General features: G+C 54.5%; 1 protein-coding gene across 3 annotated transcripts in view; it reads right to left on the bottom strand.

Moving 5' to 3' along the window:
- Positions 1–19,805, bottom strand: part of Hspa12a (heat shock protein family A (Hsp70) member 12A) — a 134,807-nt gene that overhangs the window by 50,436 nt on the left and 64,566 nt on the right. Inside the window, exon 1 of one of the 3 annotated variants that reach the window (XM_021639196.2) lies at positions 13,436–13,619. The exons of the other annotated variants lie outside the window; for them this stretch is intronic. Within the exon in view, the coding sequence (XP_021494871.1) occupies positions 13,436–13,478 (43 nt within the window). The 5' untranslated portion in view covers positions 13,479–13,619. Of the gene's footprint in view, positions 1–13,435; positions 13,620–19,805 lie in introns of those variants that run through there. 3 annotated transcript variants of the gene reach the window in all.

Raw genomic sequence — 19,805 nt, forward strand, 5'->3', positions numbered from 1 at the left:
GTCCTCCTGAAAAGGGCTAAGGGCTTTATCTACAGGGTGCCTCTGGCCTTGAAAAGAGGAATGGCGTTCAACCAACCTACAGGAAGATGGTGCCGAATCAGCTCTGCATGACGGACAAGACAGCCCAGTGCCAGGACTCTTGGGACTGTGGCAGACACAGTGGAGACACCTTGTCCCTAATCTTAAGCCACGTCTTCCTGCGGCCGTCTGATTGTTTTTTCTTGTGTCGGCCAGTTAACCTCCCTGGACAAAGCTCTTGCGTCCTGGCTTCATGGCCAAAAAGCGAAAGAGAAGGAGAGACGGCTGCTACAGTCCTCTGCAGCGACGTGGGACCTGCTCACTGGGCCTTACCTCCTCAGGTCCCACCCTGGGGACACAGCCTGCCTGTGGGGACACAGGCCACCCATTTGGACTGCCCTGGCTCTCTGCAGTTTCCCCCTGGGCCTCCACTCCCAGCTCCACAGAGACTCGGGCTCTAACCAAGCACTGCTCAGTCCAGGGCCTGATGGAGGATTCCCTGCAAGTTCCCACCTCTCCAGAGCCTGTGAGGAGCAGGCTGAGAAGCACAAACAAGGTTCCCACAAATCCCTAGCAGAAAGAGCTACCTGCCCATCATCCAATGGGCTCCTGAGGCTCCCAGCCTGACAAAGCATGGCCAGACTTCGGAATCCTCTACCATCTGAGGTGGGGTCTTCTACAAACCAGATGGATCTAGTTTGCAAGTCTTCCAACGAAACTCTTCCAGGCTGGAAATATTCTATGCTTTGATGTGATCATGGTTACATAACTGTATTATCTTTGTCAAAATCCAGGGAACTGGCTCTGTGGAAAGTGCTCACCTCATCTGACTTATGCCTCAGTAACCTGGAGCTTCAAGGAAGCACTCAGCAGGGAACCCCACCTACCCAGCGCTGTGCCCACCTTCGAGGCGCTCCCCAGTGTGCTTCAAATAGTAATGGTGAGATCCAACACTGAACAGACATAAATCGTTCAGCGCAAGCTCTTGATGCTCAGCTCTCGGGACCAGCCTGGTAAGTGCCAGAACTAGTTTTCAGGTGACGTCACAAGGTTCAGAGAGGCTGAACAACCTGTGCAGGCCAAGGACAGGCGACCAGCAAGTGTGAGAGGCAGAACTCAACTAGGACTTCTTAATGTCATGCCTGCCTTGCCCACAAACAACCACAGAAGCTGCTGGACGGCGTGTTAGGGTCTTCTTACGCTTAGGTAGTGAGGCCCAGAGGGACCAACTGACATGCCTAAGCCAGTGAGAAGAGACACCAAGACCCAAAGCAAGCACTGTCTGAGTCCAAGGCTCCCTTTACTTTATTGTTCACAGAGGCCTGTGGTCCCTCCCGCCCCATCCTCAAGCATGGCATGATTCTGATGACTCCGCTTTCCACTCCTGCCTACCCAGCTGCCATAGCCAAGGCTACCAGGCCCAAAGCCTGAGGAAGAAAAAGGTCTTGCGTCTTAATATCTTCAAGGTGTCTCACTCAGTTTGCACCAGGAAGCCCTGGGCCACGGATAGTGGCCTTTCCAGGACATCCACACAGGCTGGGCACACCTGCTTCCCCAGCCAGGGAGCACGACTCCCTCCAACTCCTGACTTCTGTTTTCTGAGGGACACGGGGTTTAAGAAAACAGTGTGCACCTGGGTGTGACACAGCTCCTTGGCTCCACCTTGTTCCCAGGGTCTGTCCCAGCGTCCTGCTGTGTGTGCCTTTGTCCTCCCACAGATAGCCAGCCCCCATGGAGTGTCCTTACGTGGGTCCCCCACTTTACACCAGCCATGCTGGAGCCAGGCAGCAGATGACGCATTTGGCATCCCTGATGAGTGCCATGTTCCTTCTGCTGTGGCCTAACTGCTAGACCAGGAGACCCCAGCTCGGCCTGACGCCTGAGTCCATGTGTGTGGGGCCCAGCATGCATCAGGAGAATGTGCCTTAGCTTTGCCCTTTCTTCTCACTGGAAGGACCTAGAGCCCATTCACCCTGTGCAGCATGAAAACACTCGCAGAAGGGAAAATAATGTTCTCCAAGAAAGAAGGAAAGAAAATATGCCCAGAAGACTGCCCAGTCATCCTCTGTGCCCAGCTGTCCACTGGGTACTATGGCGTGCCCTGCAGGAGTGGACTACACACAGTAGGCCTGCAGTGAGAACGGTTGGGTGTCAAGCAGGACAGCGCAAGTAGGGAAGAGCTGCCAGGCTCCTGCCCAGACCTGGCCTCACACAGACTGGCACCTGGTCTTTACCTTAAAGTCACTTTTTTTCTTCCTCAAACAAAAGATTTTTGCTTTTGTTTTGTTTTGTTTTGTTTTGTTTGTTTGTCTACCACTTAATGCACTAGGGAATGGTCCTTCACCAAAGACACTCTGCCAACCAGAAGAATGGCAAAGAAGATACTAAGGCCAAGCGTGAGATAACACCCAGGGCTCTGGCACTTAGAAGTCTCACTCACAGCGATTTGATTTACCACGTCACTCCTCCGAATCAAGCTTTTTCTATGAACTGTTTGAAAGGTAACAGCTATAGGTAGCGATGAGTCACTAAGCTATTAGTGGCAATAAAGTTTGAGTCCTGTGTCCTCCTCTGAGGGTGCCTGTGCCTGAAGCTGCAGGCCTGTAGAGGGGTCCACACGGCAGATTCTTATCCGGCATTGCAGGCATTCCTCAGTGGTCTGCTCCCGTCCTAAGCGCAGTGTCTGCCTACGGGGAAACGGGAGGAGACCCAGCCCGGAATCTTGGTGATCTGGGTCTCTGGTGTCTGTCACAAGCTCTGTCTCCTGACAGTACCTTCCATCTTCACCTCCCAGAACCCCTTATATTTGTGACATTTCCCAGCAAGCCAGCAGAAATGGCCCCTCATGAACAATGAGAAAAGGAAAAGAAAGGAAGTGGCCAGTAGAACGTAGCCTCAGAGCATTGAAACACAGAGGGGCCAGTGGGAGGTCACAGGCTCAGACAAGAACTCAGATGCCCGCACCTGGCACCCCGGGGCGAACCAAGGGTCTGCACAGGAACTGCTGCCTCTCCCTGACAGATCTCAGGACTCAGCAGGGAGCAGGGGCCAATGAAACAGGGACCATCCTCCAAACTTACACCTGTCAGAGGACAGATGCTAAGTGGCCACCATCTTAAAAGGCAGGAAGGTGACTGGACACCATTCTCCCGGAATGTCTGCTTTCAGCTCTGAAAATCACAACTCTGCAGTCAGAACTACCCAATCTGCCCTGTCTGGAAATGTCCAGGAAGCTGTCTCCAAAGAGGACAGAAATGAAGCAATGAGAGCAGACAGGAGGCTCCACCCTGTTGGAGAAAATACTTTTAAATAGACCTTGATCCCCATGTGAATATAAACATCTCTAAAATGATACTCTATATTTTCCTAGAAGTCTTCACATTCTGCAAAACCACACTCTAGAAATCACAGGCTTCAGAGGGAAGCAGAGCTGCTACCTCTGCTCACACCTCTGGAACCTCATTACCAGGCTCTTCCCTCATCTACCATTCCTGCACCACTGTGAAGGGCCCGGGTGGTTAAAGTCACTTTCCCAGCTGCCCTTGAGAGAATGGAACTCAGGCCTGGCCACTTAGGTGAGCATTTTCACTCTTGTTCATATTACATATCCACCCAGTTTAACTGCTGGTGACCGGAATAGGGGAAGCCACTGTCTTAAGGTGTGTGCCAAATGGTGAGCCTGCCAGCCTCCAATGAGAGTTTCACACCTGTTGCCACATTGACTATTAGCAGACTGGTAACAAAACAATCAAAAAGATGTGAATGTGGAAAGGAACCTGTTGGGAAGAGCCTGGGCTTGAGAGAGGCAGGAGGGAGAAAAGAGAAGGCAGGGTGAGAGTAATCATACATGAATAGAATCAACACAAAGCAACTTTTTAAGCTACTTTCTCATCGTACTTCCTTCAGTGTCTTCCGGACTTCTGCTCAAATGACATAGAACCTGCAGGACTTACACCCAAGTCAGGTGCGTCCAGAAAACTTTCAGCTTTCTCTTATTAGTTCCTCATATGCTTCTCTGGACTCATGAGGAAGTTTATTCTGACCTATCAAAACACAAGCATGAGGGGGAAGCTACAAACGAGCCAGCATGACTTTCCTGGTCACCAACAGTACCCTCTGCCCGCCGCGGAGACACAGGCTACAGCGGACGTCCAGCCGTCAGACGCTGTGGTCCACAAAGTCTTGCCAAGCAAGGGGGTCCAGGCTGCAGGTTGTTGCATCAAGTGTTTTAAAGGTTGAACTTTCGACATTTACTCCAGCTGACTCCATTAGAGGAAAAACTCACACATTCTTTGCAGCATTTCGCTTTTGAGGTAGTTTATGCCCTGCATTGCAACCCCTGATATCTGGGCTAGCCTCATAACTTGCACTGGACTTCAGAAATACAGAAGATGATTTTCTGCTTCTAAGAAAGGCCTGAGGAGGCCTATAGCCCCCTCTTGTCTTCCTGCTGCCTGAGACCATCAGATCAGAAGTCTAAGCTGTCCTCCTGGAACAGACGAGTCTGGCACAGAGCCAGCACTGCCCCCCCCCTTACTGCCCAGTGCAGTGCAGCCATGAATGAGCACAGGCTAGACCACCCAAGACACCCACCCACAACATGACCAGCAAAACAGAAACAGATCCTTTAACCAGTGAAAGGGTGCCTGAGCGAATATAACGAGACATCTTTGTGGCTATCTCACTGGTTCTATGATACCTTGATAGTTTCCCCTATCTGTGAATCAGTAAATCTCTATTTAGATTTTTAGTTAGCATGGGCCTCTGAAGGGGGCTGACCCACCCTGAAGATGGCAGCGTACGTAAGGAACCTGCCAAGACTGAACCAAAGGGAAGACACCCAGAGGGAACTTTCTCCAACATCCAAACAGTTCTCCAGGGAGACAGAAGGCCTTCCGGCTAACAACCCCCAGTCCATGGAGGCCGCTGCCTCTCTGGCTACCGCAGACACAGTAAAGGCCCAACTAGTCCCAGGTATCATGTCCTAATTCCCAGAAACCTATGAGTGCATGACTTTCTGTGACCAAAGAAAGTCTTCCAGTGACTAAATTAAGGATCGTAAGATAGCAAATGATCTTTGGTGGTCCAGGTGTAGCTTACAAGAGCTCCTTATGCCTAGTGGGAGGAGACAGCATGGGGCCATCACGATGGAGGCAGAGTTGTGCGCGACGGACTCTGACAATGGAGAAAGCCGTCCTGAGTCAAGGAATGCGGGAGGCTCCAGAAGAGTGAAGTGTAGGAGACAGGTGGACACTAGAGAAGGGAGGCAGCTAGGCCAACGCCTTGCAGGAAGAGCCACCTGAGGGCTCCTGTCAGACTTCCAGGAATCTGAGAGAATAAATTTGGGCTGTGGGGCTATGACACAGCTCAAGGCAGAGTTCTTCCTGGCATGGGTGAGGGCCCGGGGTTCAGGGTGTAATGTCATGTAAGCCGGGTGTGTGGGCACACACAGGTGATCTCAGCATTTGTAAGCTGAAGGCAACAGGATCAAGAGTTAAGACCAACCTGAGCTATGTAGTGAGTCTGAGGCCAGCTGGGACCGCAGAAGACCCTCTGTCAGAAATAACAATGGCAAATAATAATGAATAAAATGTGGCTGTTTTAGATCATTACGTCTGTAGTCCTTTTTATGATGACTTGGTTTCCCCCTGCCTACGAGGTTCTTTCACAATAACCTAGCAGTCAGTCAATAATGCAACTGTCAACAGGAGATCTGTCTGTTTCATGATCAGACTTGTTCTATGTGTTCTCTTTAAATAAATCCAGTGTTCACAAAAACCTATAAGATGTCACTATTAAAATACGCATTTTAAATGATTTATTTTATCACGGATTTATGTGTATGTGTGTGTCTCCATGAGGGTTTGTGCTGTGCCTACAGAGGCCAAAGAGGGGGTCAGACTCCCTGGGGCTGGAATACAGACAGTTGTGAGCCTCCTCTTTCGGGTCTCATGAATCTGGAAGGGAGCTGGACGCCTAACCACTGAGCCACCACTCCAAACCTGAAACCCGCATTCGCAGATGGAAGAGGGAAGCATCTAAGAACTCAAGTACCTATCAGGATGACAGGACATTAAACAATACAGTATGCCTGGATCCAACCCAGGTGTCCTGTTCCCAGATCCCACGTCCCCACCAAGGTCCCTGGTGACACAAGAAGACACTTACTTCCTGCATGGTCTCTGTGTAGCAGGCTCATGCCAAGTCCTTCACAAATATCCTCTCACATGACCCAGAAGTGACAACCAGAGGTCAAGGCCATATGGACCCAGGAGGGTAAGCTGTCAGCCAACTCTCCTCCCTGCCCTGTCACTCCCGGAGAGGACACAGATGCGGGCACAAACAGATGATTCATCTCCTCAACGGGGATATTTAGAAAGCGGAATGAGCTGCTATCAGTAATTAAGGATTCACGTTAACAACCATCCCAGCACCACAGACATGGTAAAAATAAGAGCAGCAAGAACAGGTGCCCGCCCATGCACAGCTCAGCATTTCCCAGGTGGGTGTCCTGGCGAGCTGCTGTGCCAGGGGACTCCTCGCAGCTAGGGCCCAGGCAAGGCTGGTTTAGGCCAGGTCTAGACCTCAGCACGGTGGTGGAGCCTGCCCAGGGAGGACAGTTCTGAGGTCAGAGGCTAGGCCGTCCTGGATGGAGTCCAGGGATTTGAAGACCTTGAACCCCACCTGTTCAGAACAGCCAAGGAGGAGCCGAGAGCCGTGATGACAGGCCATGTAAGGTGAGCAGCCCGAGACCGCCCAGGTTCCCTTGGGTTGCCGTGCCTAGCTGTGGGGGTCTCAGGCCAGCCTTTCTCGGGACTCCTACACAGACTCCACCTGCTAAGAGCTGCCCCGCACAGCTCCACAGGATGATCGACAGTAAACCACCAAGCAGATGATAGCTAAGGTGGACAGACTCGGCACTTCCCTGCAGGCTGTGGGAGCGAGGTGTGTAGTGTGAAGATTCTTATCTTACAAGTGAGGAAAGCACGGTAGGAGTAAGGGAGTGGATGACTCCCCAGATTCCCAGAGTGAGCCAGCCAGCTGGCTTGGCCCTGTGCTCACTGCCCTTTAAAATCCCTACTCTGCCCCCACAGAGCTGGCCCCCCTCAGACAGGGTCGCCTTCAGAGGCCTCAGCCCCTCCGTGAGCAGAGGCCTGGCAGTGCACAGCCGCGTCTCACAGCTCTTCCACCTGATTAAGACTCCACAGTGAGCTTCGCAAACACCTGCTTCCAGGCTTCGTTGCCTGGAAGGTGCGCTGGAAGAGAAATTCTAATACCACCGTCATCAATAACACCCGTCCATCAAAGGGCACGTCCCTGTCCGACCTCACTGCAGAGCTGCCCCTGTGGACAGGCTGGACACAGAGCCCTCTGCAGGTAGTATCACCTACAGGAAGTACAATCACCTAATTTAGACATACTTGCTTCGTGCTGAGAGCGCCTCTTGTTTATGGCAAGGAGCATACACAGATTTTTCATTTGTAAAACTGGTATAGTCTTCCCAAAATAACGGCATATTTTAAACAGCAGGCTGACTTTTTAATGAAGCTGTGAATCTTTGTCGGGCGGAGGTGTCCATAGATGCCGTGGAAGCAGAGAGGCTGCAGTTTGGGGGGTGGGGGCTGTGACACGCCTGGCTCCTGTCTTCATGCTGCCCCTGGAGGTTCTGCTACCCTGCAACCTGGACGTAGCTCCCTGAGTCTGGGCCTCCCTCTGTGGAGTTGGCCACCTTGTGGGTTATTGCTGAGGGCTGAAGAAGGGAGTCAGACTGAATAAGGCCCTAGACCCAGATATTCAGGAGGCTTAGGCCAGGCACCTAGGGCTGGTGTGGATTGCACAGGGAGGCCCCGACTCAAAACTGAAGATGATGGCCCAGGGGAAGCTGGGAGATACCACTCAAGAGAAACATGGTGATTCAGGAGGCACAGGGCCAGCAGAGGCTGGTCTGCTGCTGCTCCCTGCCCCACCTGAGGTGACCGGGTCTCTGGAACATAAAATGTCCTCCACAGGCTCCTGTAGAGGAGAGGGAGGAGCTGGACCCTACCAGCCTTGGAGAAGTGACTGAATCCTGGGGGTTCTGGTAAGCAACGGAGTCATCCCTTAATGGATCCATAATTTGAAGAGACTACTGCAAGGGGCTGAGGAAGCCTGACTTTGAAAGGTGATTGGTCTTCCTCATCCCCTCCTGTCTGCCCCCCATCTGCTTCCCAGCTGGCTGGCATGAGGTGAGCTCCTTCACTCTGCACACTCCCGGAGACAAGCTTCTGCTTCACCACAAGCTGAGAGGCAAAGACGACGGAATTCTCTGAGGCATGGGCCAAAAGAGCAATTCCTCCCTTTAAGCCATTTCTCCCGTGGTTGTCACAGCAATGGAGGGTATCACTAACACAGGTCTCAAGTGTGACACCCCTTATGTGGGGCTTCCTGGTCAGGGGCAACAGCGGCCTTCTACGGGAAGACGTTTGGATGTAACAGGTCTGGGAGTGCACATCTTGGCATCATCTCTAGGTGACTCCAACAGGAAATTCAGCCGGAAGGGCACCCAGTGACCAGAGAGGGGCTCCTGCTCTTGTCCCCCAGGGCAACCTTGTAGCAGTGCCCATCATCCCCCCCCCCGACACACACACACACTGTGGAATATCCAGGGATAGGCCAAGAGCCCTGGGGGATACAGTGGTGGAAGTTTTGGCTCCTTTAAAACAGTTACATTATGTAAACAGGTTTTGTTTTTTTAATCCCAGGTGTTGGATATGGAGCTGCTTTTAGTTTATCCACAGCTGGTAACAACCGCATGAGGCTTGGAGAGGGGCGTGGTCTTTGCTAGCTGGAGACAGCTGAATTCTGAGGACTCTGAGAGGGTATAAATACTAGAGCTGAGAGAAAGGAAGGAGGCTTTGAAAAAAAACTCTGAGCAGAGTGACACTTCCAGGGGTGCTTGAAGGAGGAAGAAGGCTGCCATCGCTGGATGCTGGATATCATGAGAACTGAGGTTGGCATTGCCCCAAAGAACCCCAAGACCCTAAAAAGCCAGCAGTAGCCAAAGAGAACTCTGCCCCCTCTCCCCACTAACCTACTTTCTTTCCTAACTGGGGGGAGGGAAGGGAGGTAGGGGTGTGAGGAACTCCAAATAAAATATAAAATAAAAAAAAATGCTACACAACGGGCAAACCCTCAGGTCTGAAGGACCAAAGCAGGTCTCCACACAGCCCCAAGGCAAAAATGAACAAGCAAAACACAGCCTGAGTCACCAACACAGCTCGGGAGGAAACTGAAACCCTGACTGACAGGCAGGACGGCAGCAAGGAATCCCCTCAGCACCTGATAAAGCCACTTCCTGCCTAGCCCTCACCTCTGGCTGTTTCCAGTAGACCCAGGCAAGCACCACGTATTCCTAGCACAAGCCCAGGAAGCAAAGTTAGCTGGAGTCTGCACTACAGGGCGCTTTGGTTCTCCCACACCACCATCAGGGTGGCCGAACATCTGGGGAAAATAGGCATCGCGCACAGGCCCAGGAAAGCAGGGAGGGTCTGCAGGGCCTGCACCTGAGGGCCAGGGACCCTGTTGGGTGCTGTGCCCCACCCCCCAATCTCCTCTACTCCCCCAACTCTCTCTCTGAGGAATGCGCATGCCCTGTGTGCCCAGGGGCAGTGCTGTCCCTGCCAAATGGTGCTGGTTCATTAAGAGCCTGGTTTCTCCTGGCATCTAATTATGCACAGCGGTCACAGAGAAGCTTTCTCCCTTCCAAAGAGCCTGTTTATGTGATGAGTGAGCACTTCGCCCCCACAAGACCGGGTCGTCACTCAAAGCCTTGCTGGAATCAAAGCCTCGACTCTTCAGAGATGCCCGGCACCCCGCCTGCCTCTCCTCCTCCAGCTTGGCCCACTTCTGAGCATCTGTGTTCGCAGAAGTGCCACCCTGGGGTGGGCAGGATATGGATGCCAATCCCCACTGTGAGGTCCAAGAGTCACTCAACACACAGTAGTTCCTGAGGACCTACTATGTGCCCTTACTGAGAGCGATGGAAATGAAAGAGAAGCCCCTGCCATGTTGACAGAAAGGTCACAAGCTGGACTTCGTGACTGATTCAAAGCCGGCTCCAGCGTCTGCTGTCTGGGCAAGACACCAACTTCTCAAAGCCCTCAATTGCCTCCCTGGCAAAGTGAGGTAATAATGACACCAACCTCAAAGGGTTGTTCGGGATAAATGGGGCATGGGCATCTAGAGCCACGCACTCTCTGAACTCAAGACGAATGAGCTGAGACCACCAACACCTAAGCACCAAAGGATGGCACAGGTATGTTTCACCAACATGCGTGAATCTGAGGTTTCCCGAGAACTGAGTTTTGAAGGATGAGTAAGAGTTTTCTAGGTCAAGAGGGATGTGTCACAAGGAAGAACTCCATGTGTCAACAGCCAAAGGGGACACGGGGCTTTAAATACAGACACAGAAGTGAGGGATGGAGGCTACCATACAAGGGACATGGCTCCATGGCCCAGAATCCTGATACCAAGAACATCCTTCAACCTTTGCTTGGTTCCCTAAGGGGCGGGGGGGGGGGGGGCAGGCCTCTGTCAGTTCCATGCCCAGTCATACAGACACACTTGATGTTCTGAGGGCCTGTGACAAACCAGACACGGCCCAGGAGAGGCTCTGCATCTCATTCCTCTGAGGCCTGAGCCCAGTGGCCTGGGCTCTACGCCTCACCCAAACCCCTTCCCACAGTGGACCACGACGCCTGTGGCAGAATGGTGGCATACCGGTCACAAGCCCCTGCCCCAGTCATCCATTCCCCAAGCTCGGCTTATTGGAATGGAATGTCTGTGTTCTCACTGAGTGCTTGTGTTTATTACAAGTACGTGCAGGGGAGGTGAAAATCCACCTCCAAAGCTCCAACCCTCGCCAACTCATGGAGAAAAGCCTGGGCTTCCACTGTCTGTGTCAGCCCTGACTTGGGCACCGAGGGGCCTGCCCCCTCTGAATCCCAGGTGTCCAACCTTTGTATCTCCTCATAAGCTCCTGACACAGTAGCTCAAGTCAAGGGAAGGGACAAGACCTAAGGTTGTCTCAGTTTCTGCCGGCTCATGTTCCAGAGACCAAAGGTGACCCTCAGACCTTGTGGATTAACCAATCAGTGTCTATGGAAGAGCTCTGCAGACACAGTGACGTCCATCCCAAGGGTCACCCACTCACCCACCAGCTCGCTCCACTATGTTCTGCCCTTCTTGTTTCATTCCATCTCCTCCCACCCAAGGCCCTCCCCAACATGAGACCAACGGTTCAGCAATCCCAACATTCCAGTGCCAGTGGAGTCTACTCATCCATGCATCCATCCATTCACGTGCATCAAGAGCACCCTTGAAATAATCCCTTGAAAAGCAACTCTTGTCATCCCTAACAGTATGGGGCAACCAATGCCACCAAGGAGGGCTGAACAGGCGGACTCAGACAGCGGAGTCCTAATCAAAGCTTCCTAGATCTGTGACCTTGGACAGGTTGTTTAATTGATGTTTAAATTTCTCATTAGTGAAAGGAACGCTGGCACCACATTTATTATGAGACTTGAGAACTAAAATAATGCATATTCACTGCCCAGCAGGGAACACGCATAGCAACCCTTAGAAGTGATGGGGCACTGCCCAGTGAGCTGCCAGGAACACGTGCCCTTCAGGGGGCTAGGCCCCGGGCGTTCCTGCACGAGGGTGCTTTGAACTCCCTTGAATCTAGAAATCTCCCTACAACAAACCCAGATGAGCAGTGGTATGTTTCCCACCCTGAGGTGGATCTACCCCACGCCCCCGTGTGTGTGTGTGTGGTGGTGGTGGTGGCTCTACAAGACAAACGTGTGCTGGGAGCGGGTGCACACCCTGACTCCAATTCTGCTTTGGCAGCTCTCACCCCCAGCCTTGCATTTCATATAACTACCTGCTCCTTATCTCGGCCTGAGAGACAAGAAACTGGACCACTTGCTCTCCGGCTAAAGCCATTGTGACACCTCTCAGTGTCATCCTAAATGGTGGGATTTTTTTTTTCCAACATAAAGAAAAAAAAAGGTGGGAAAAAAACGAGTCAATCCAATCGCTGAGTGAGACTCACACAAAGACAGCGGCCGTGGCCTGTGTCTGCAGACCAGCGAAGGTCAGGACAGGGAGGTACAGTCCGGATGCCTGTTTGAGTTCCTCGCCGGGCCTGGGCGCTGCTGCTCCCCTCCCGTGGGCTCCCAGCCCCCACCGTGCCCTCCTCAAGCACTGCAGTGCCTGCTGCTGGGGAGGCGCCTCCCAGATCCGCAGGAACAATGGGCTAAGGAGGGGGCAGGTGCGGCCAGGAGGGTTGCAGAGAAGGGGGCTGCAGCCAACCCACCGAGGATGCAACTGCCAACGCCAGACGCGCCGCCGCTGGCCTCAGTTTCCCCGCCTTGGTCTCTGCAGAGCACGGAGCTCCTACTTTCCGCTGGATTTCGCCTTGAGGCATTTCAGTGTCATTCTTGCACCGCAGCCTGCTTGCAGCGCCTGGGAAACTGGCTCCGGCTCTGCCCCAGCCAAGGCCCTGTGGGTCAGGGACACGCGCAGCGCCTCCCGCAACCAACTTTCCCCACTTGAGATTCACAGGAAGAAGACCAGAATCCTGACCAGCCCAGGCCCTGCGAGGGCGAAGCCTTGATTTACAACTCTGGGGCTCAGAAAGCATTTCATCCTCTTCCCGGATCCCCAGGCTCTCTCCCTCACCTTCTGAGCAGCAATCCTGCTCCAAAGAACGCAAGAAGCAAGGCTTCAGTACTCCGCCTGGGACACCCCCGCCCCATCTCTGACAAAAACCGGACAGCCTAGCCTCCGCAATCCCTCCCCCCAAGCCCAGAGAATCCTAGAGAACGAGGAGAGCGAGGAGACGCCCCTTGGCCTGCGGCTGCAGCCCCACTCCTGGTTCGTGGGTCCGGCGGGGTGGGGTGGAAAGAGGGAAGAGTTGCGAATCTGATTTCCCCAAGAATCGCACACCGCCAGCCTCACTGAGCCACAGAAATGAGCCGCGTGGGACGGGACCACCTGGCGGCCGGCCATCCCCCAGGTCTGCATCCCCCAGCGCGGCGCTCCGCCTAGGGGCAGGAGGGGCCGGTACCCGGCCCTGACCAAGGAGCCAGCGCGGGTGGAAACGGCCAGGTTCGCCTAGCTGAGCACTTGGTCCTGGATGCAGTGTCCACACCCCGGCCCAAAGCTAGAACGTGACTGGTGGGCGGCCTCCCACCCGGTTGGCCCGGGGTCCCGCCCAGGCGCTCGGTGACCCTGCGAGATGGACCCGGGGAGCTCACTTTTCTACCGTGCTCGGCCGCGCTGCGGGCTGCGGTAGGTACCACGCCTCGTCCCTCCCAGCCCGCCTGCCCGCTGCGGCCACAGCAGCAGCCGCGGCTCGCTCGCCCGCGCTCACCACGGGGCGCGGGGTCGCCGCCGCCAGCCTCCTTGTCCGCCATGGTCCTGCAGCCCAGGCCAGGCAGGAGCCTCCGCGGTGAGTCCTCGGCTCTCGGCTAGGTCTGCGCCTCGGGACCACGGGAGGACCGCTCTGACGCCGCCGCTGCAGCCCGGGCTCCTCCCCGCGCTCCTCCCCGGCCCGCCCCGCGCAGCCCGGGCCGGCGAAGGCTGGGCTTGGCTCCTCCCCCGAGCTCGAGGCCCGGTCGACGCCCAGCGGAGGCCACGCCCCGTGCTGTCATTAGCGCACGCGGGCTCGGCGTGGGCGGTGGACGGCCAGGGGCGAGCCGGGGTCTCTGCGGCCGGTCCAGCCGGGCGGACGCAGGCGCGCGAGGTTGTTTTCAAGCCCCTGAGCTCCCGCTTTCGGAAGGTACAGCGTGGCAGGGCCTGGCGCCTTCAGCGAGCGCCCACACTCCGCGCTCCCGGGCGAAGACGTTGGCCCTTGCCCGCATCAATGGCCTCTGCGCCTAGGTCCCAGACTAGTGGACCAAGGCAAGCTCTGGGGACCTTGGCACGGCCACGAGCCAGGCCATAACTCCAGGAGCTGCTCAGGGCGGAGGCCCAGCACCCCATCCCTCCCCTCCCCACCCCTGCTTTCATCTCCAGACTGCCTGCAGGGCTCCAAAGAGACTCCCGAACCTAGGAGGGACCCAAGCAGAGCCTGTATTGCCCTTCCATATATGGGAGGCGTCCCTGGCCCCATTAGAAGTCTGAGAATACATTAATAATTCAAAACTTCATGGCTGAGTGATTCACCAGTCTTTGCCCTCTGGGGCTCTCTTTTCCTCTCTCTTTCTGTGTGTGTGTGTCCACACACACACATACACATGCACACTGGCACCTCTGGCACTCTTAAGGCCTGGCCAGGCCTATCCTGGGTACTCAGCACCCCAACTCTTTGGCAAGATCAGTGGTAAGGATCTGACTACCACAGTTTGGGGTCGGGTTCTGTCACTACAGGTTGAAGTGCCTCCAGCCCTACCTCAGCTGCCGGGCTCTGCAGATGGCAGGTTAAATGATTCCAGTATCCTCCAGAGCAAGTGACTGGCTGCCCAGAACCTCACCCCAGTGATTAGCACCAGCTATCCCTCACTTCCTGACACAGGCAACGGCTTCCCCACCCCACCCGGGAACCTCGGGGTGCAGCACCCCATGGATGGTGGGGGTAACCTGACAGCTACCAAAGCTGCGGAGGAGCCTCCACTCAGAGAGCAACGAAGGCAGAGTGGGGAATCAGTGGTGAAACTCCACCCAGGGCTCACAGACTGTCTTCTCCCTGCATTAGGCTGTCTGAATGCACAGTCCTGCTGTGTGGGAAACCATGATCCAACTGTGTCGCCCCTCTTGGCCTCGCTGCCCTTCTCCAGGAAATAGTGGAAGAACAAGCACGCGAGATCAGACCTACCTTGGAACCCAGGATGCAACATAGAAAGCATGAGCTACTATACGCCATGAAAACTGCACAGCGCTGGCAGCACCCAGAAGCCAAGAAGAAAACAGTTCTGTGGAGCAAATTCTCCTGCTCAAGGCTACTTTCTTACAGTGGCAGAACCCCACTATCTCAGAAGCAGGCCCAAAAGATCAGTTCCCAGCAAAGATCTGACAGCCATTGGGCACAGGAGGCACCCAAGGCAGAGACGAAGCAGTTGCTCGCAGGAGCAGCCTGGTGGCCTGAGTTTAGGATGGAGAGAAGGGCTGTCCTGGCCCTCCCTCTGCCCACAGCTACCTTCCGGCTCTGCTCACAATTAGGCAAAAGCAGCTAGACCAAGGCCACAGTTACCATATTTGAAAAGGAACAACCACTGTTGTCACGCCACTTCCCAGTGTCCTGGAGACCTGCCTGGACCTGGGTACCGGCATCCCTGTCAGCTTGCTTCTGATGGCCTGAGTACCAGAATCCACTGTCAGCTTGCTTCTGATGGCCTGGGTACCAGAATCCACTGTCAGCTTGCTTCTGATGGCCTGGGTACCGGCATCCCCGTCAGCTTGCTTTGGAGGGGAATTCAAGCCATTTTGTACCTCTTCATTCCCTAAGAAAAAGCCCTGCCTGAGATTGGGAATTTGTTTTGTGGAGACAGGGTTTGTTATGTAGCCCAGGCTGGCCTTAGACTTTTTATCCACATGCTTTGGCCTGCAAGTGATGGTGTTACAGGTGTGTGCCACTGTCTCCAGCCAAACTCTAATTCCTTAGTGCAACATTCAGTTCTTTAATTGTGTGTGTGTGTGTGTGTGTATGTATGAATACATACACAAATCTTTAATTGTGTGTGAGTGCAGGTGTCTGTAGAGGCCTGAGGTGTCAGAGTCCCTGGATGTGTGTGTGTGTGTGTGTGTGTGTGTGTGTGTGTGTGTGTGCGCGCGCGCGCGCGCGCGTGCGCGCGTGTAGACCCAGCCCACTGTGGGCAGCACCATTCCGTAGGCAGGAGGTGCTGAGCTGTGTACGAGTGGAGGCATCAAGCTGAGCATGAGCCAGCAGGCAAATGAGCACGCATGCATTCATTTCTCTGCTCTCAACTGATCACATGCTGTGACCAACCGTCTCAAGTTCTAGTTGCCTTGACTTCCCCACAGTAATGGGCTATATGCTGAGTGTGAGCTGAGCGGAATCCCTGCTTCCTGAAGCTGCTGTTTGTTTTATTACAGCAGCAGAAATGAAAGTAAAACACTCCCACATTGTCCAACGCTCAGAGGCCTCCACTCACTGCCCTCTCTACTCTGCCTCAGCAATTCTGCATTTCTCTATCCATCTGCAAGGATGCCCACCTCCACACCCAAGGCTGGCCCTTCCTCCAAGACTCCAGAGCTCAGTCAAGGTGGCCTCCAGCCTCTCACACTTGACTGAAATCCGGCCCTCCTGTCCTTCCCTCTCTCTTGGGAGCCAGATGAATGGCCCGTCACATACCTGGGCGCCCCCAGCCTCACCCTCAGTGTCTGCCCAAGTTCAGCCAAGAGTGGGTCAGCGGCTTCGGACGCCTGCTCTCCACCTCTGAGCTACGTCCAGGTAAGCCCGAAGCAGCCTCCTCCCCGCCGCCCAGCCTCCTGTCCTGCCTCATGGTCCACTCCTAGAGATACTGCCCTCCCACCCTCCATGGCCATCTCCCACCACTGGCCTCTTTGATTCCATCCTGACCCCTGCTTCTCTTCAGTACGAAGGCAGAGACGTACTTCAAGCCTGGCCGCCCACGTCCGTAGCCCAGCACCGTCGGCCACCTGGTCCTCCTGGTTCCCCATGCTGACCCAGGTGCCCAGAGTCTCCACTGTGCTCTGTCCCTCCATATCAGGAGCTTGATCCTGGCGGCAGAACATAGGCCTTGGCAGCCTGTCAGAACCGCAAGGAGCACACGGCTGCCTCCTGCTGTAGAAAGGCCCTGGGCACCAGCTGCCCTCACTGACAGTCTCAGCCAGTGACACAATGGCAGGACAGGAGGTGACAGGCAGGTCCCGGTGCCGGGGGCAAGAGCAGTTTTATTTCAGCGTGTACAATGCCCTGCCATCGCTCGCACTGTGAAATTAGTAAGTGTCCCGATGCGGCTGGAAAGACAGCTCGGTGACTAACAGCCCCCGGGTTCTCTTCCAAAACCCAAACGGTGACCCAAAACTATCTGTAACCCCAGCTCTGAGGGATCCAAGGCCTTCTTGTGGTCTCTGCAGACAGGCGGTGTACACACACACACACACACACAGGAAAAGCACTCATACACACAAGATGATTTTTAAAAAAAGAAGATTTAGTGCCTATTAAGTAAAAGCACTTGTAGCCAGGCCCCATAACCTGAGTCTAACTAACCCTCAAGACTCACAGGTTCAAAGGAGAGGACAGACATCTGCAAGCTGACCTCTGACCTCACCATACGATATAAGCCAACACATATGCATAGGAACAAGTGTAATGAGGAAGCACACTGGCGAGCTTCACCTGCCACCCAGGTGCCGTCTGGACTCACCCCTCCCGCCGGTGCCCTGGCCTGTCTGGACTCCCCCCGCCCGCCGGTGCCCTGGCCTGACCTCTCTGCGGAAGACCAGAGAGGGACACACAGAGGCCGAGGTACCTGCCCTGAGAGACAGAACCAGGCCCACTCCCACATTGCTCCGCACCAGGAGGAGGCTTCCACCTTCCTCCCCTGACCCCCAGCCAGAGTGGGATCACGGCACTCTTTCACTTCCAGATTGCTGTGGTTTGAGTCTCAGATGTCCTGAACAGGCTTGTGATTAAAGTGTGTTCTCCAGCCGTGTTACTATTTGGAGGAGGCTATAAAATTAAGGGAGAGGGCTAGCTGCCAGAGTAAATCACAGCCTGCTATCTGTCTATTTCCTTCTTGCACTTTGCTTCCCGGTTCTGGCTCCTCTGTCACCTTCTCTGTCTCGCCACGCCCTCCCCTCCCACCTCTGATGGACTGAAACCGCGACGCAAACCAGGCCTTTCCTAGTTGACGCGCGTGTTCACCTCCACAGTGCTAAAGAACAACAGCGGGCCTTCGTGATTTAGCTCCTGAGACTTCCGTGGCACAGTTCCGTCCACGCAGCCACCCTCAGCTGTGACAGCAAGGCACCGTCTCCTCCGTCAGTCTCCCAGGAGAGTCAAGGCAGTGCTGTCCCCTCAGCCTCATGAAATCACCCCTTCTCGGTGTCTTTATTAAAACTGATACCAGGACAGGAACCTTCCACAGATGGACTCTGAAAGACTCTGCTGATCGAGGATCCATAACAGGGATTGGGACTCATAACCAAACTTTAGGCAGAGTGCAGGGAATCTTATAAAAGAAGGGAGGCAGGAGCTCCACAGGAGACCAACAGAGCCATAAAAACTGAGCCCTGGGGGCCCTGAACAGAATAATACCCCAACCAAGGACAATGCATTGAGAGGACCTAAAACCCTTGCTCAGATGTAGCCCATAGACTCAGTCTCTAAGTGGGTTCCCTCTTAAGGGGAACAGGGACTGTCTCTAACATGAGCTCAGTGGCTGGCTCTTTAATCACCTCCCCCTGAGGGGGAAGCAGCCTTACCAGGCCACAGAGGAAGACTATGCAGCCAGTCCTGATGAGACCTGATGGGCTAGGGTCAGAAGGAAGGGGAGGAGGACCTTCCCTATCAGTGGATTGGGGAGGGACATGGGAGGAGAAGAGGGAGGGGGCACAGCAGGGATACAAATTGAATAAATTGTAATAAATGATAACAATAAAAAAAACAAATGTTAAAAAAAAGTTGGTACCTCACCCATTAGGAGGGCAGCCCATCCGCACAGGATCTCAGGCTATGGCACATGCTACAGACCCTGACCAAAGGCTCAAAGCCAGCCAGCCAGAATCGGTGGTGAAGCAGGGACCCAGGGCTTTAGCCCAGATGGGAGGACACAAACACTGGCTGAGGCATGGAGCTCATGCCTGCTGCGTCTTCAGTCACTCAGGCCTGCCAGCCCTCTGGGATGCTGCTCTGTAACAGGTTCCTTCTCGCCGCTACAGATTCCTACACACACACACACACACACACACACACACACACACACCCTGCTCCCTCCAGCCTCTTCCCCACCATTGCACAGGGCCCAGGCAGTGGCCTCCAGGGGGGACACAGGAAGAGCTCCCCCTACAAGGACACAATTCCACATGAGTTTCTAAGTCATCCAGCATTTAGCTAAGTGGCCATCTCCCCGTGTGCCCCCTCTGATCTGGTCACAGTAGCCTCACGCACTGCCCTCGGTCCAGGGTGAGCCTGTTCTCCACTCGTGCTCAGTATCAGCACCCCCTAATCCTCAGCTTGAGTCTCCTCTACAGCAGGATTCCACTGAGAGACCCCGAGAACCGTGGCAGTTACCAGAACTGTGAGATCAAGATTGCTGAAAGGTCACGGAGCTCAAGAGCCACAAGACAGAAGCCAGAACTTAAGAACCTCAGGTGCCACGTCCCTCTCTGCTCTCTGGGGCGGGGGCAGGGTCAGAGAGCAGACGCAGGCCCCTGGATGGTACCTGGCCCACAAAAGTTAACTGTGACGACAAAGGGTTCCTCCTTTCTGGGCTCCTCCTCCCACTAGCCCACAGGCACCTCTGCCCACAGGTCCCCTCTCTGTCCCTCTCAACTTCAGTACCAACTCAGGCACACAAAGCCAGAGCCCAGGAAACTCCAGCCAACTCTACAGGGCGACCATGGGTGTTGTCACCTGTACTAAGCCCCAGCTATTACACCCTGTCTCAGGAAACAGCGACTCTTGAGCAACAGGACCAGGACTCAATGTGCAAAGGGGACATAAAATACACAGGGACACTCTGGGCGTGTCACACTTCCTGACCTGAGGCATGCTAACACCTAGCTCAGTGACCCCATCTCGTGTGAATCAG

Source organism: Meriones unguiculatus, chromosome 1 (genome assembly GCF_030254825.1).
Source record: "Meriones unguiculatus strain TT.TT164.6M chromosome 1, Bangor_MerUng_6.1, whole genome shotgun sequence".
In the NCBI taxonomy this organism is placed as follows: domain Eukaryota; kingdom Metazoa; phylum Chordata; class Mammalia; order Rodentia; family Muridae; genus Meriones; species Meriones unguiculatus.